Genomic DNA, 17,108 nt, shown 5'->3' with positions numbered 1-17,108 from the left:
TCAAATGTCAACGGGACTTCTATATCACACAAAAACAGAAAACACAACCAGCCTTCACTGAGTGATTTTAAGCCTGGTGTAGTTTCCATTGCTGAAATATTATGAGAGGTCAAAAGTTTTTATGGTGATGAGGCAAGTGATGCTTTTGTTCATGACTGAAGCCAGATGTGTTTTCTTAAAACAGATTATTTAGAGCATATCACACTTTTTTGGGGTAAACTGCATTGTATGTTAAAGTCTGTCAGTGCCTATTTTAGTTAGCTGATGATTATCCATTGCTTGAGTTATATTGGTTGGTGCTTTGTTTGATGGTGACTTTGAAAAAACAAGTCCACGGATATGTTGTAAAATATGCTTTTATTTTGTTAAATGGACAATTATAAATTAATGTTTCTTAACCATACTTACAATTGATTTTTTAAAAAAAGAATTAACTAAATTTTACTTGTTTTCCACAGTCATACCACAATGACTTCTCCAGTCTGGCTAAAAGTTACAAAAGGTGATCCTTCAGTATGCCATTCCTTCTTCAGTGAGTGACCTGTCAAAGGAAATAGAAAAACAATGTAATCTACAAGGACATTTAAGGATGCAGTTCATGGATTCTGACTTGGCAATTAGTTTTTAAGTGAAATTAAATTTACTCAAGCCCAAACCAGCTGGAATTTCCAGTGCTGCTTACCATATAAAAAAAAACATGCAACGCTGAGGTCAACTACTGCCCTTACCATCCACAAACGGAGACATCCAAAACACTGGAAGTAGTCAGTGTAATACTTCTGTCTGAAATTAAAAAGAACAATGTGAAAACATTATGAATGCTGATGGACATTTTTTTTTATCAGGACTCAGGAGACATGAGGTTGTCAAGGAATCGCCTTCAAAAGCAGATTTCAAAACTAGATGGCCTACTCTTTTCAGAAGGGAAGAGGTGAGTGAAAAGTTTTTGAGTCATTTATGTTTAACTTTGTTGGCTTTGTGGTAACAATAATTTATTGTGTTTTGTAGATTTGTGCAGAGTTTTAAAGAATCGCAACAGCCACATTGGTGTCTACATACTTGGCGAAGATGGATCAATATTCTGCAAAGCTTATAAGGATCTATGCAAAACGAGGAGTCGTCAATTGACCGAGAATTAAAAAACTGCGGGTTTCCACAACACGGGTATGAAGAACTGCACTCATTAAAACCTTATAATAAAACTTATTTTTGCACTGGTGAAATTGGAATTAGAAAGTTTCTGGAACTTGTAAAAAAGAAACAAAGGTACAGTTTAAGGTGTCCCTTTTTTGTTGTTGTTTTCCACTTACATGCTGTATTTTGCATAATAATCTAAATAAATGTAAATGTTTACCTGATATTGTGAATGCTACAATTAATACAATTTTGATATTTACATATTTAGACTGACAACATTGATCAGACTCCGATCTTTCTTTGTCTACCTGAATGAAGACCTGACCAGTCCAATTAAAGAGTACTTGGTAAGTATATGTGCATATATATACTTTGCTGTATTATCAAGGAATTGAAATGTCGTGGTATCCCAGGTGAAAAAGTAGTACACTTCCATAATGCACTTACAGTGCTCTATTTTTAAACTAATTTATACTTGATATACTAAAAATTATTATTTAGTACTTTTTAAGATGTTCTTAAGATTATCTAAGTGTACTTATTTGTGCTGTTTTGGTGCATATTTGAATCCAGTCACATTTAGAAAGTGTGAACGGCCAAAAACCACATGAAATCAGTGTTTTTTCAAATCTGTTTCGGGCTACATCCATGGGTGGTTTAAAATCTTTTTCAAATCGCATTTCTGTAAATCCAAGTCAGTCTGACCGCTCTGATCGCATTTGTGTAGCTTTTCGGTTATGTCATGCTGTTGCGTCACGTAAAACATAAACACGTCAGATGTTGAGGCAGATTGTCGTGCCAGTGCAACGTCATTGCCATAGAAACATTGTAGATAATCCAGAAAATGTCAGAACGCTACAGGACGCACAGAACGGTTGTGATCCACAATATGGACAATGAGTTTGTCAAATCCGATATGCCCTGAAATCTAATTTAGACTGACATTGTGAACAATGTACAAGATGTTCTTACGGTTATCTTAAGAAGTACAAAAGAAGAATTTTTAGTATATTATGTACAAAATTAGTGCATGAAAATAGAGCACTTTAAGTACATTATGGACGCGTACTTTTCACCTGGGATAACTTTTTATTTTATCTCATCTCCATGGTATTTCAAACCTACGAGTTTCTTTCTAATGCAGAAAACAAGGTATAATAATGTTGGTAAGCAAACAATACTTGCCCTCTTTGACTTTTTGGCTGTTGTACATTATGGAATGAGACCGTTCTTAAAATACTTCAGTTTTACAGAATCAAGTGATGTGGTTTTGAATAACATTAAATGGTAAATAAGAGATTTTCTGAACTTATTAATAAACATAAAATAATTGTATCATTGTCATGCTCACCTGCAGGATACAGATGCACCCAGTACCCAGGAGGCGATCCAGAAGATGGTGATGGGAGTCCTTGTTGTAAAAATGTATGGTTCAGACATCGAAGACAGCCCAGCAGATGTTGGAGTGTTATTGAAGGGATTAAGAGTTCTTGGACCTCAACAACATTGTGTATGCGACAACCATGCTGATGGGACTGATATATGCACTGAACTTGAGCTACTTTCCTGAATTCAGGTACACTTTTGAAGTATTGCAGTTGTTGTTTCTGGAGCTAGATGGGAAGTAACTATCTCATAAAGTTCAGACGCTGAAGACCAAGCCTTTTGCAGATGTTTTGAGGAAGGAATGTTGTAATATTTCATATGTAAATGCCCTGTTTTTGAAATGGAGTTTTCGTGCATTTCATTTGTCAGTAACTGTAAAAAAAATTGTAATGTTGTTATAAGGTTACATTGTAATATCCAAAGTCCTTAAAAACTTTGCAAGCTTTTCAAGTTGATGAGTCCATCTCATTTGTTGGTATATCCTTTACGGTATCTGTAGTTTAAGTGCAATAAACATGGCTTGAAGAACTGGTGTATTAGATTCTTTTTTGAATAAAATGAATGCTATAGAGTTTATTACAAAAAGTATATTTTTGTGTGTGATGTACTTGAAATAGACATTGTTGTGTTAAAGTAACTAAAAGTAATTGGATGGAACCACTGTCCACAATGTAATTGAGTTGTATGAATAAACTACTCTTGAGTTGGACAAGCAAAAAATATTTGATTCGTTTGAACAAATTAAACACATGTTCAGAAAACGTAACAATCTTAAGTTATGGATAAGTAACTAAGATAATTTTGTTGAACATTACCACTTCACATTAGTTATTTATTATTCAATTGTGTTGCTGCAACAAAAGAGTTTGGCATTGACTGAAAACAACCCTTAAATGTTAAAATAAATTAACTGGGTTGTGTGGAACCACTGTCCACAATAAAATTGTGTTCGTTTAAAGTATCATTTTTTTGAGTGTATGGAAGTGTACTACTTTTTCACCTGTGAAACATAAACCTGTAATATCCCTGTCTCTGTCCAAAATATGTTTTAGATATGCTAAATAAATTAGAAAAATACAGTAGAACGTTTTAATTAGCTTAATTAAATATAATCTTGAATTTGAAAATATTTAGTTTTAACCTTCATTAAGATATATTTCAGAGGCAACAAATACATTTCTAATTTTAACCTTAGGGCAAAAAAAAAATTTCCTGGCCAAAATATAAAAATGTGTATAAAATGTATAAATATGTATAAAATAATAAGTTATGCTGTTGAAAATATATTTAATTGTATTTTTTTAAATCTGTAATGTTTACAGGTTGTAACATACAACGTTTTTTTCCAATGCGACATGAGTATAAATGCTTTAAAATATATTTATTTTAAAATATATTTAAAAATATACAAAAAATATATTATATTGGTAACATATATTGGTGAACTTTTTTTTGTATATTTTGAAATATATTAATAATAATATATAATAAAAATTTTATTGCAAAATATCATTTTTTGCCGAATGGGACCTTACAAAAAAACATTACTGGTGTTCATCCTGTGACAAAACAATGGCACTGATATATGTTAAGATATGTCAATGCAAGATGCTTTTAAATTAAGGAAGCTCAAACATGCATTTAAGTTTGGGACCAAGTCCTTTTCGGGATATGTTTATTTTGATAAAATCAACAGTTTGACACTTGCTGCACTCTTCAAAAACAGTAAATTGTTTATCCAGTGGTTACTGTTTGTGAGAATACCCACAAAAGTCTTTGTCTGTAAAATATGTTTTCCCAGATATGACATGGACAGCTCTGATAGTGGAAGTTTTGATGAGAAATCGGTGGAAGATCTGACTGCAAGTGCAACAAACTCCCCTACCCACAATTCCCCGCGCTCAGGACGCCCCTTCACTTCAAGGTCAGTCATTGGTACACAGATCTGATGGATTAATTCCTCATCAACAACAAGAACCTTTTTGTGTTAAACAAACATAATCAGGATCAGCTGATGTGAAAACGACGTACAAAGTTGTTCATACAAAATCGTATGAATTAAATTACGTACAAACTGCCATGAGATTGTGTTGATTTATCCCTTCCTAAATGTTTTTGTAACATGGATGATATTTGTTTACTGATGTGTTTTAACAGGAAAGCTTTGCGTTACTCTCGTCTGCTCAGTCAGAAGAATCATCTTCACTTGTGCATCATGTGTCTGCGTGCCATCATGAATTATCAGGTACACGACACTACAGTCTCAATCACGTCTCGTCTCATCTCATCTCTTGACTAATGGATTCTTTTGGTGTGTCTCTATTAGTTAGGGTTTAATCAGGTGATGGCTCATCCCAGCTGTGTCAATGAAATCACTCTCAGTCTCAACAACAAGAGTGCCAGGTAAGAGACAAGTGTGTTTATGTGTGTGTGTGTGTGTGTGTGTGTGTGTGTGTGTGTGTGTGTGTGTGTGTGTGTGTGTGCATACACTGTATGAATATGTGTATGTTTGTGTGTGATACAGGACTAAAGCTCTGGTTCTGGAGCTTCTTGCAGCTGTGTGTCTGGTTCGAGGAGGACATGAAATGATTATTGCAGCCTTTAATAATTTCAAAGAGGTAAGAAATGTCAACCATCTCTATATCGATATCACTCACTTTTTTAACTGACTTTGCCATGTTTGTGTTCATTTATTTTTTTGTATGCATCTGCCAGTTTAACAAGAAAATCCACTGTTAGGGATCAATAAAGCTCCGGTCCCATCCTTTCACTTTTACTTTTTATCCCTGTTTGTATCTCTGAATGTCTTGATCACTGTCTGGGTGATTTTCAGAAAAATGTCAAGTATGAAAATGTAAAAATTGCTTAAATTTACTTTTTTTCCCACCAGACATTGAAAAACAAAGTCTGGAGTAAATGGGAACATTAATTTTAAAACTTTTACTTATCATTTAACACTTTTTGTAACATAATTTTAAAAATTAGTCCTGAAAAATCTCATTACCGCAACAGTCAGAAAACATCAACACTGACATATTTTCAAAATAGACATGACAAACCTGAAAGAACATAATTTGGAGATTCTGCACATGCATTTAAAATCAAAGTATTATGCTTCTATAAATTAAATTAACATTTAATAAGCATCTGTTGCGGTAATGATAATCAAAAAGTCGTGTAAGCATTCTGACAAGACAATATTTCAAATTAACTGTAAAAAAATGATCTTACCTGGTAGCCATCTTGAAGTAACTGGTCTAAGTGCTTGGTCACTCAAAATCAAACTTTATTAAAATTCTGTATGTGTGCTTAAACTGTTCTCAAAAAGTGTTGCGGAGGATGAGAACATCAGGCATGGACACAATATTTTCCTAATTTTTCTTCATTATTATTATACATGAATATTCAGTAAATATTTTTTCTGTCATCTAAAGTAGTCTAGCAAAACATCCATTTATTTTTTTTCTTAATCTTTTTGTGTTAATTTGATTAAATTACAACATAACGCATGTTCAAACACAGCCGGACACATTGCGGTAATGAGAATTTCAGCAAAAAATGAGATAACATTTCCAATTATAAATTCTTATGTTGAAATCGCACATTGTGCAAGGTAGAACACAGTATTGTGTTAATTCTGATGCTTTTTAATGTTACTATATTACACATTTTAAAGCTAAAATCATTAGTGCCGTGGTGTTTCAATGGTTTCGTGAGAATCACCCGTCTACTCTCTGACCTTTGAGACAGATCAGACACCACACAGAGTTCAAATCCAAATATAAAAACATTTAAAACCAAATTCCTCTTATTTGAATCACGCTGACAAAGCTGGAAGTGCTTTAAAAAAATCAAATGTGACCCCTACACAGTAAAAAATTATTTAATAAAAAAAAATCTTAGTATTTTGGGCTTGTTTTCAGTAAAAATATCTAAAAATTCTTAAATTAAGATGCTTTTTCTTGATGAACAAAACAACCCAAGAAAATAAGTCTAGTTTTTAGAGCAAAAATATCACATTTCAGTGATTTTGTACATAAAACAAGCATAAAATCTGCCAATAGGGTGAGAACATTTTTATTGATTTTTTCTTCAATTTAGTGTTTAAGAAAAATGCAAGATTTTATTGCTTACCCCATTGGCAGATTTTTTTGCTTGTTTTATGCACAAAATCACTTAAATTTGATATTTTTGGTTTAAAGACTAGACTTATTTTCTTGGGTCATTTTCCTCATCAAGAAAAAGCATCTTCATTTAAGAATGTTTAGATATTTTTTACTGAAAACAAGACAAAAATACTAAGACTTTTTTCATGAAAATAATTTTTTGCAGTTTACTGCATCTCTGACAACTTCTGACGTGTAGTCTCAGTGTAAACAAGTTAACATTTTCAAACGTCTGACACGTAATCCATGATTATATGATCTGATTATATCCATACACGTGTGTTTTGGCAGAAATACATGTCTGCAGACGTACATTCACACCTAAGCTCGAAAAGTATTTGTGTTTTTGTCCATGCCTCACAGAGATTAGAATTAGAATAGAGATTTGTAAAGATTTAGATGCATTTCTGGAATACCAGGCGTTCTTATCCTAAAGCGAGCAAGAGTTACTTAAAACCAGAACAAATACAGATTTGATCTTCTAGGTGTTTCCCATTATCTCCTTGTAGTGTTTGTCAGTTCTTTGTATTTGCATAAGCATTCTTTATATGAAAGTGAAACTGCTTTCCTGTATAGCAAACTAATAAACTGCATTATCAAGACAAATAAAAGACAACAGCCAAGTATTTTGATTGTCAAATAATAAAAATTACTATCTTATAATTTCTGTTTAAGTGTAAAATTGTTGTGTATGTGTGTATATAAAATCAGGTGTGTGGAGAAAAGACTCGATTTGAAAAACTGATGGATTATTTAAAAAATGAAGAAAGCAACATTGATTTTATGGTGAGAACTTTCAAACTTTATATAGTTTTCTTATATTTCTTTGCGTTTTCTGTTGCACAATAAGTTCTTAAAGGCGGGGTGCATGATTTTTGAAAAACACTTTGGAAAAGGGAATCGGGCCGAGTACCAAAACACACTTGTAGCCAATCAAGTAGCGTGTCTACTAACCAACATCATTGCCTGGGTTGCGCATGTGTGGGGTGGTTCTATCAAAAGAAGGTCCATATTCTATTGGGATAGGGGCGTGTTTGTTTAGGTGATTTCAAATATCAACATTGGCTTTCAGAGATCATGCACCCCGCCTTTAAGAGTGTTTGTTTGTACAAACATAGATATTATTCCATATTATTATATTTGACTTAGACTAAACTGCTTAAAAAATGCTGTAATTTTTTTATCTATTGTTTTTAAATTAAATTGTACATTTCTCCACTAGGTGGCATGTATGCAGTTTATCAACATCATAGTGCACTCTGTAGACAACATGAACTTCAGGGTGTATTTGCAGTATGAGTTTACACAACTAGGATTAGACAGTTGTCTAGAGGTAAGCAATTTATGTAAACAAAATTAAAATAAATACATACACTGTCAAAAAAAATGCTCCCTAGTTCTCACTGGGGCAGTATCCTTTCAAAAAGTGCACCTAAAGTGTGACCCTGGACCACAAAAACATAAGTCGCATGGGTATATTTGTGGCAAAAGCCAACAATACATTGTTTGACTCTAAATTATTAATGATTTTTTATGCCAAAAATAATTAAGTAAAGGTCATGTTTCATGAATATATTTTGTAAATTTCCTACTTAAATAAGTAGAAAAAATCTGTAAAAAACGGAAAAATTAAATTACAGAAATTTTCCGTAATAATTTTTTTTTCTGTAAATTTTTATATCTAAATATATTTATCATTATAATAAGTAATGTTAAGGACCAATATTTTGACTTTTTGCACCCTCAGATTACAGATTTTCAATCTCGGCCAAATAGTGTCCTATCATAACATATATTAATGAAAAGCTTTCAGCTTTCTGATGATGTATAAATCTCAATTTCAAAAAATGAACCCCTATGAATGGTTTTGTGGTACAGGGTTACATATCCAAAGTACATTTTGGTATTAAAGAGTGCATATTAGTATCTTAAAGGTGCATACTGGTAACAAATGTACATAAAATGTACATAAAGAGTATTGCGCTGATGACAGATAGGGGCCAATTTTCTGACATATAACCATACCACCTCTGTTTCATACTTCTGTCTGTTTATGTATATGTGTGTGTGTATATATAGAGGTTAAATGCTACTGAAAGCGAGAGATTACAGCTACAAATTCAAGCATATCTTGATAATTTGTTCGATATTGGAGCGATGTTAGAAGACGTAGAGGCCAAAAACACAATAATGGAACATCTAGAAGAGCTTCAGGAGGAAAACACACAGGTAGGCACACCCAACACTCACATATACATCACATACATATGAAATTACTCAAACTTATATTTTATACATTTCTTCTCTATGTGTGTGTGTCTGACAGTTAAATTTGAGACTACAAGAGTGTGAAAATGAAGCAGAGAAGAAGACATCTGAACTTGAGAAACAACTCATACAGAGCGCCAAAGAAGTCGAACTTCTAAAGGTAACGCTGTTTAAAAAATGACACGCTCTTGATTTTATGCATTTTTAACATGTGAAGCTCATCTTTTGTGTGTGTGTTTAGGAAAGTCTAAAGGGAGCGTGCGCTCAGATCTCCCAGCTCCAGCAAAGGGAGAAAGAAAGAGAGATAGAGATTGAGAAAGAAAAGGAGAGAGAGCGAGAAAGACAGAGCTCTGCCAAAAGTTTAAATGAACTGGAGAACATGGTTCAGATTCTCGTGGATCGAGGTCTGATCCGCATGGAGAGATCCGACTCCGGCTCTCTGGATTTACAAATCATAGCTGCCACAAACACTACTGGTGAGGCTCCAAATAATTGTATTGTATTGTATTGTATTGTATTGTATTGTATTGTATTGTATTGTATTGTATTGTATTGTATTGTATTGTATTGTATTGTATTGTATTGTATTGTATTGTATTGTGGCTGTCAAAATATTCATTGCAATTAATCACACACAAAATAATATATATTATGCATAATTTAAATAAATAAATGACATTTTTTCTTTAATACATACATGCATGAGTGTGTATTAAAGGCGGAGTCCATGATGTTTGAAAGGCAATGTTGATATTTGAAATCACCTAAACAAACACGCCCCTACCCCAATAGAATCTGGACCTTCTGTTGATAGACCCGCCCCACACATACGCAACCCGGCATTTGATTTGATTTGATTGGCTATAAGTGTGTTTTGGTAGTCGGCCCGTCTCCTTTTCCAACGCGTTTTTCAAACATCGTGGACTCCGCCTTTAACATAGGCCTATACAAAATAATTACACACAGTGCATATATTATGCAAAAAAAAACGTATTTTGTATGCGATTCTTCACGATTAATCTTTTATTCATCTTTTAGTCCTATTAAATATATGTTGATTTATTTTATTATATATTCAGTGGACAAATAATATAGCATGGTATGACGTTGCATTTTGTCTTTTCATTTGTAGATAAGACTTCTACAGGAAACACCTCCTCACCTCAAGCTCCGCCTCCAGCCCCTCCACTTCCAGTCGTTAACGCCCCTCCTCCGCCTCCTCCTCCTCCACCCCCTATGAGTACTGCTCCGCCCTCTTCACCGTTACCTGGAAGGGCAAGTACAGTAGTGACAGGTGAAAGCAAGAAAGATTTATATAAAATATTAAATTTTGATTTTCAAATTTTAAAGCTGTATGTTGAAATATTTCCCTGTGTGTGTGTGTGTGTTTAAGGTGTTAAAGGTAAGAAGCCGATCCACACCAAGTATCGTATGCCTCTGCTGAACTGGCAGGCTTTAATGGCAGAACAGGTGGCTGGTACCGTCTTCACTGAACTGGATGATGAAAGTGTTCTCGGGGTGAGTGTTTGGGTGGGTTTTTAACAGGGCTCATAGAAACATGATAAGTAGGATGAATGGTAACATGAAACGGGTGAAAGTGTTGGGGGATGCAGACACACAGGTAGGTAGGATAATATAAACTGTATGGCAAAGGGGTTTTCAAACTTTTGTCAGCTTAACTCTCTTGATCTCTCTTTACTTGAAGAACCCCTCTACATTTTTAAGTAAATGTTTAAATAATGTAATAACACATTTTTACCTGTTATTAAACATATCTGTCCTTTTTGCATGAGTTCTTAGTTTTCTGATATATTGTAGTGATAAATAATGAAAAAATTAAACATAAAATATATTATTTTTGTTAGTAAATGTTTTATATTTGCAATTAAATCAACTCACGAACCCCTGCAATTCCTTCATGGACCACCAGGGGCACGCAAAGCCCAGTTTGGGAAACCCTACTGCATCGGACTAGCATACTGATCTCATATTTGAGTTTCTACAAATCTTCTTGAAGTTCAAAGTTTGAATTTTTTGGCATACATCCACAGACAGTACAAGTGTATAAGACTTTTTAAGCAAAGCTTTTAAGCAAAGCTTTTTAAGTAATGATAATAATAATAGATATGAATTAATAAAATACTAAAGATAATAATAAATAATAGTACAACAATATACTGTATACGCCATAAACATTTAATAAGATAAACACTTGTAGTAGATGATAAATAAGTGATTCTTTTAAGAACCTATGACTGGTTATTTAGGGAACCAAAATGGTTTTTGGCATTGCTGTAAAGAACCTTTTGTACCCCTCTTTATTTTTTTAAGAGTGTACATTTACATTTATGCATTTGGTGAACGCTTATATCCAAAGCGATTTAAAGTGCATTACATGGTATACATTATTATCAATATGTGTTAGAACCCACAACCTTTTGCAGTGTAAGTATAAATAGATTTAAATGCTTATAATTTTGAGTCTATAAACGTCTACAGTAAAATAAAAAAGTCATCAGATTTAAGAAAGTTTGAGTCTCTGTGTGCCCTGAAAGCTTAACGTGATAATATTTGCAACCCAGTAAGCGACTGTCACTGTATTTTCGGAATGAAAGTCTTTTGTTTTTAGCTCATCATACATCACCATAATGTATGCGGTTGACACGAAACCCTTCTGCTCTCTCTGCAGGAACTAAACATGGAAGTTTTTGAGGAGATGTTCAAGACCAAAGCTCAGTCCGCCCCTGTTGATGTTGGAACTATAAAAATAAAAGTGGCACAAAAAGCATTGAGTAAAATCTCAATACTGGAGCCCAACAGGGCCAAAAATCTCGCCATCACACTGCGGAGAGGAGGCATGAGCGGCGCTCAGATCTGTGATGCCATTAAAACGTATGCTCCAGAATCTAGCATCTCTCAATATATCATGTCCATATATAATTTTTTACTTCTCTAATTCTCTCTCTCTCTGCAGGTGTAATCTTAATTTGTTAAACTCAGATTTTCTGGAGCAGTTGGAGCGTTTCATCCCATCTGATTATGAGTTGAAGATGATTCAGAATTTTGAACGTGAGGGACGGCCACTGGCGGAGCTGTCGGAGGAAGACAGATTCATGGTGGCTTTTAATAAAATCCCACATCTGTCACAGAGAATCAGCACTTTGACATTTATGGGCAATTTCAGCGAGAGCATCCAACTTTTACAGCCGGTCAGTACGGTCACTTGATAAACCTCCATCAGTTCACAATGAATACAATTTCTGCAAAAACTGACTCTTGAATCTTACTCTAACTTTGTCTTCTCTTTTTCATTTTCATCACCTCTTTCATTTTCAAATATATTACAGCAATTGAATGCAATAATCGCTGCGTCAATGTCAATCAAGTCCTCCAGCAAACTCAAGAAGATTTTGGAGGTAAAGAGAATCAACATTCATGCAATTCATATTAAATTAGTAAGTCTTATGATGTATACTAATTAAAAAAAATAAAAACATTTTTCTAGATCATTCTTGCATTTGGGAATTACATGAACAGTGGGAAACGAGGCTCGGCCTATGGGTTTCGACTCCAAAGTCTTGACCTGGTGAGAGAGAGACCATTTTATATCATATCGATGAGTGTTGTGTTAGTGACTGACCAATTAATTGATTATCGGCATTGATAGGTACGACTATAGATCCCCAAAATCATGCTCCAAAATATTTTATAGTGCACACATTGTGTTTTATAGAATTTTAAGTAGACAATGTGTAAAGTTAGTCTTGATATAATTTCTGCAATTTTACATATGTGACCCTAAACCACAAAACCACATCATATTTTTTTTAAATTAGGATTTATACATCATGAAAGCTGAATAAATAAGCTTACCACTGATGTATGGTTTGTTAGGATAGGACAATATTTGGCTGAGAAAATCTGGAAACTGAGGGTGCAAAATATTGAGAAAATCATCTTTCAAGTTGTCCAAATGAAGTCCTTAGCCACACACATTACTAATGATAAATACATTTTTATATATTTGGGTGATTCTCACGAAACCATTGAAACACCACGGCACTAATGATTTTAGCTTTAAAATGTGTAATATAGTAACATTAAAAAGCATCAGAATTAACACAATACTGTGTTCTACCTTGCACAATGTGTGATTTCAACATAAGAATTTATAATTGTAAATTTTATCTCATTTTCTGCTGAAATTCTCATTACCGCAATGTGTCCGGCTGTGTTTGAACATGCGTTATGTTGTGATTTGATCAAATTAACACAAAAATATTAAGAAAAAAAATAAATGGATGTTTTGCTAGACTACTTTAGATGACAGAAAAAATATTTACTGAATATTCATGTATAATAATAATGAAGAAAAATTAGGAAAATGATGTGTCCATGCCTGATGTTCTCATCCTCCGCAACACTTTTTGAGAACAGTTTAAGCACACATACAGAATTTTAATAAAGTTTGATTTTGAGTGACCAAGCACATGGACCAGTTACTTCAAGATGGCTACCAGGAAAGATCATTTTTTTACAGTTAATTTGAAATAGTGTCTTGTCAGAATGCTTACACGACATTTTGATTATCATTACCGCAACAGATGCTTATTAAATGTTAATTTAATTAATAGAAGCATAATACTTTGATTTTAAATGCATGTGCAGAATCTCCAAATTATGTTCTTTCAGGTTTGTCATGTCATTTTGAAAATATGTCAGTGTTGATGTTTCCTGACTGTTGCGGTAATGAGATTTTTTAGGACTAATTTTTTTAATTATGTTACAAAAAGTGTTAAATGATAAGTAAAAGTTTTTTAATTAATGATCCCATTTACTCTAGACTTTGTTTTTCAATGTCTGGTGGGAAAAAAAGTAAATTTAAGCAATTTTTACATTTTCATGCTTGACATGTTTAAAACCAAGTTTTCGTGAGAATCACCCATTTACGAAAGGAAATGTACAAAATACGTTCATGAAACATGATCTTTACTTAATATCCTAACAATTTTTGGCATTAAAACATCTATACTATTGACCCATACAATGTATTGTTGGCTATTGCTACAAACATACCTGTGCTACTTAAGACTGATTTTGTGGTCCAGGGTCATATTTGTTGTTATATAAAAAGGCATTAACATAAATTTTCACTCTCAGCTTCTGGACACAAAATCCACCGATCGAAAACAGACGCTACTTCACTTCATCGTCGCCATCATACAAGAGAAATATCCACATCTCCAAAACTTTCACACTGAGCTACAGTTTCTGGATAAAGCTGCACTGGGTAAGTTTAAGCTCATTCACAAACTCATTTACTAAAACATGCTTGACTAGTTCTCTCTTTAATTTTAGTCATAGACTGAACTTATATGTAGACTACCAAGGGGTTATTGGTTCAAAACTCAAGATTTTTCCACCACTGACTGTTCCCATTGGGCAAAGCACTTATTTGCAACTCAATTAAAAAGTATTGTTTGAGCTTTGGCTCTGTGAATCTAAGACAAAATCTCAAACATGTAAACTAACCTGAGTCGGTCTCTCAGTGTCTCTGGAAAGCATCGTAGCAGACGTGCGCTCGCTTGAGAAGGGAATGGAGATGGTCCGAAAAGAGTTCAACCAACAGAAAGACAATGTTGTCCTCACCGACTTCCTGACCAAAAACAGCGACCTGCTGGACAGTGTGGTCCAAGACGGCAAAACTTCACAGGTGACCATAAATATACTTCTGTATCACATCACTATAACGCTTTACATTAAAGGGGACATTTCACAAGACTTTTTTTAAGATGTCAAATAAATGTTGGTGTCCCCAGAGTACGCATGTGAAGTTAGCCATACCATATAGATAATTTATTATAACATGTTAAAATTGCCACTTTGTAGGTGTGAGCAAAAATGTGTTTTTTCGGTGTCTCTTTTTAAATGCAAATGAGCTGCACTAAATGGCAGTGCCGTGGTGGGAGGGTGCAGATTGGGGGGCGGTGTTGTCCCCCTCTGACATCACAAGGGGAGCCAAATTTTAATGACCTATTTTTTTCAGTTTGCAGAGAATGGTTTACCAAAACTAAGTTACTGGGTTGATCATTTTCACATTTTCTAGGTTAATAAATGCAATGGGGACCCAATTATAGCACTTAAACATGGAATAAGTCTGATTTTCATGATATGTCCCCTTTAAAATTAGAAGCAATTGACTTGATATACTGTTACTGAATATACTGATATACTGTCCATCTCTCTGTAGGAAGTCTATCACTCGGTTGTTGAATATTTCGGAGAGAATCCCAAAACCACACCCCCATCCGCCTTCTTCCCAGTTTTTGCAAGGTTCATCAAAGCCTATAAGGTAATATGATATTAGCATACTGTACATCAGACTAATTATTAGAAATATAAGATGCACAAACCTAAAATGGGTTCTTATTTACAATGTCAGCCTATATATTTTATCTTTTTCTTTATGTAGTTGGCCGAGCAAGAAAACATGCAGAGAAAGAAGAACATCTCAGAAAATGACCACAGTACAGACTTACCCAAATCTGACACTCCTATCAGCATATCTATGAATCATAAGGTAGAAAGTGAAAGACATTACTTTAACATTTATGCTTTACACAAAAAACTGAAAAATTTTATACAAACCCACACAGCAAAATCACCAGTGTTAAATGTACTCTCATGGTGTATATATGGGTAACACCAGGTCTGGTGGTACCCATATAAACACTAGCAGTGTAGATTTAACACTGGTGATTTTGCTGTGCATAACCTTTGCACTGCTTAACGCAAGACTTAACACCAACTAAACTACAAAGAACACAGGAAGTTAAGTAGAAACGATGCTCTGTTCATGTAATCAGGTGCCCATGTTGCCACGGTTACCGCAGATGGATCTGATCTCAGAGCTGAAACGCAGGCAGATGTCACCGCTTCTACGAGAGGGCAAAGATGGAGCCATTGAGGACATCATCACAGGTTAGTATAGGGTGCACTGTATGTTTGCATGCTACCCTTCCCAAACAGTATGCAAGATTAGGATTAGTGTACCAAAATACTGTACGTGCCAAAAAAAATTGGTTTAATACTTTTTTTAATGTATAGATTTAAATAATAATGAATCTTTAGGGCAGTGCATGCCCTTGTACACACGATGGTGTATTGTTTTATATTGTGGGGATGTTTGTGTATTCCGATCAGATTTGTCATCTTGAATTATTTCCTGATCTCTGTCTGCTTTTCTTCTTAGCTCTGCATGTTGTGCCATTTGTGGCGCGTTCAGGGAAACGCTCTTCTCGTCTGCTCTGTGATTCTACTTTCAGCGAAGCGACTTCTGTATAACTTTCTCTTTATCTGTCGCTGAAGGTATCTCTCTCTTTTTCTATCCTGTCATCTCCATCTGCAAATCTGCTTTTTCTGCTCTAACGTTCTGCAAGTTAAATCGGTTTCGATGCCCTTCGTGTTTTAAATTTGTACTTTGCTGCTTGTAAATTATGTAGAGTGTTGAAAAGCAGAAAATATTTCTCGTGTCTCTATATCAAGAGGAGATTCTGACTCTGTGTGTGTGTGTGTGTGTGTGTGTGTGTGTGTGTGTGTGTGTGTGTGTGTGTGTGTGTGTGTGTGTGTGTAGATTTGAGAAATCAGCCATATATCAGAGCAGACGGAGCCAGGCGAAGCGCCAAATGGAAACCGGCTCAGCATCTTACCGTGTCCTCGGATATCTCCCTGTGAACTCCATGAAGAAAAAATGAAGCCAAAAACAGTTTACAATTATTTCAACTTTCATATTTAAATAAACTCTAAATTAAGAACAGTTTACTATTTATGTAAAATGTAGCAGTTTGTAGGGATGTGCCAGGATTAAGGCTGCATGGCGATTAATCACAACTAGGGATGCATAACGATTAATCGCAATTAATCTATAGCAGAATAAAAGTTTTTGTTTTTGTATCATATATGTGTGTGAACTGTGTGTAATAATTATGTATATATAAATATGCACACATGCATGTATCATTTTAAGAAAAATATATATTTATATATAATAAAAATTATACATTCATATATAAATGTACATACACATGTAAACATTTCTTAAATATATACATACATGCATGTGTGTGCATTTATCTATACAAATTTATTATA

The 17,108-nt window shown here is 34.1% G+C and overlaps 1 protein-coding gene across 2 annotated transcripts in view; it reads left to right on the top strand.

Annotated features, from left to right (window-relative positions):
* The window catches only part of fmnl1b (formin-like 1b), a 31,598-nt gene extending 14,490 nt beyond the window's left edge, over window positions 1-17,108 (top strand). The window contains exons 6-27 of one of the 2 annotated variants that reach the window (XM_055182199.2): window positions 4,325-4,447; window positions 4,681-4,768; window positions 4,850-4,926; window positions 5,048-5,141; window positions 7,401-7,475; window positions 7,912-8,022; window positions 8,769-8,918; window positions 9,016-9,117; window positions 9,199-9,433; window positions 10,090-10,251; window positions 10,351-10,475; window positions 11,647-11,849; window positions 11,932-12,166; window positions 12,305-12,373; window positions 12,463-12,543; window positions 14,118-14,247; window positions 14,507-14,670; window positions 15,208-15,309; window positions 15,430-15,537; window positions 15,824-15,938; window positions 16,210-16,325; window positions 16,591-17,108. In XM_055182199.2, coding sequence (XP_055038174.2) covers window positions 4,325-4,447; window positions 4,681-4,768; window positions 4,850-4,926; window positions 5,048-5,141; window positions 7,401-7,475; window positions 7,912-8,022; window positions 8,769-8,918; window positions 9,016-9,117; window positions 9,199-9,433; window positions 10,090-10,251; window positions 10,351-10,475; window positions 11,647-11,849; window positions 11,932-12,166; window positions 12,305-12,373; window positions 12,463-12,543; window positions 14,118-14,247; window positions 14,507-14,670; window positions 15,208-15,309; window positions 15,430-15,537; window positions 15,824-15,938; window positions 16,210-16,301 — 2,641 coding nt within the window. In that variant the 3' untranslated portion in view covers window positions 16,302-16,325; window positions 16,591-17,108. The remainder of the gene's footprint in view (window positions 1-4,324; window positions 4,448-4,680; window positions 4,769-4,849; window positions 4,927-5,047; window positions 5,142-7,400; window positions 7,476-7,911; window positions 8,023-8,768; window positions 8,919-9,015; window positions 9,118-9,198; window positions 9,434-10,089; window positions 10,252-10,350; window positions 10,476-11,646; window positions 11,850-11,931; window positions 12,167-12,304; window positions 12,374-12,462; window positions 12,544-14,117; window positions 14,248-14,506; window positions 14,671-15,207; window positions 15,310-15,429; window positions 15,538-15,823; window positions 15,939-16,209; window positions 16,326-16,590) is intronic. The other variant, XM_055182198.2, reaches the window with a different exon arrangement.

This window comes from Misgurnus anguillicaudatus, chromosome 25 (assembly GCF_027580225.2).
Source record: "Misgurnus anguillicaudatus chromosome 25, ASM2758022v2, whole genome shotgun sequence".
Lineage (NCBI taxonomy): Eukaryota > Metazoa > Chordata > Actinopteri > Cypriniformes > Cobitidae > Misgurnus > Misgurnus anguillicaudatus.
The sequence above is the reverse complement of the archived record's forward strand: the minus strand, read 5'-3'. Positions and strand labels throughout refer to the sequence as shown.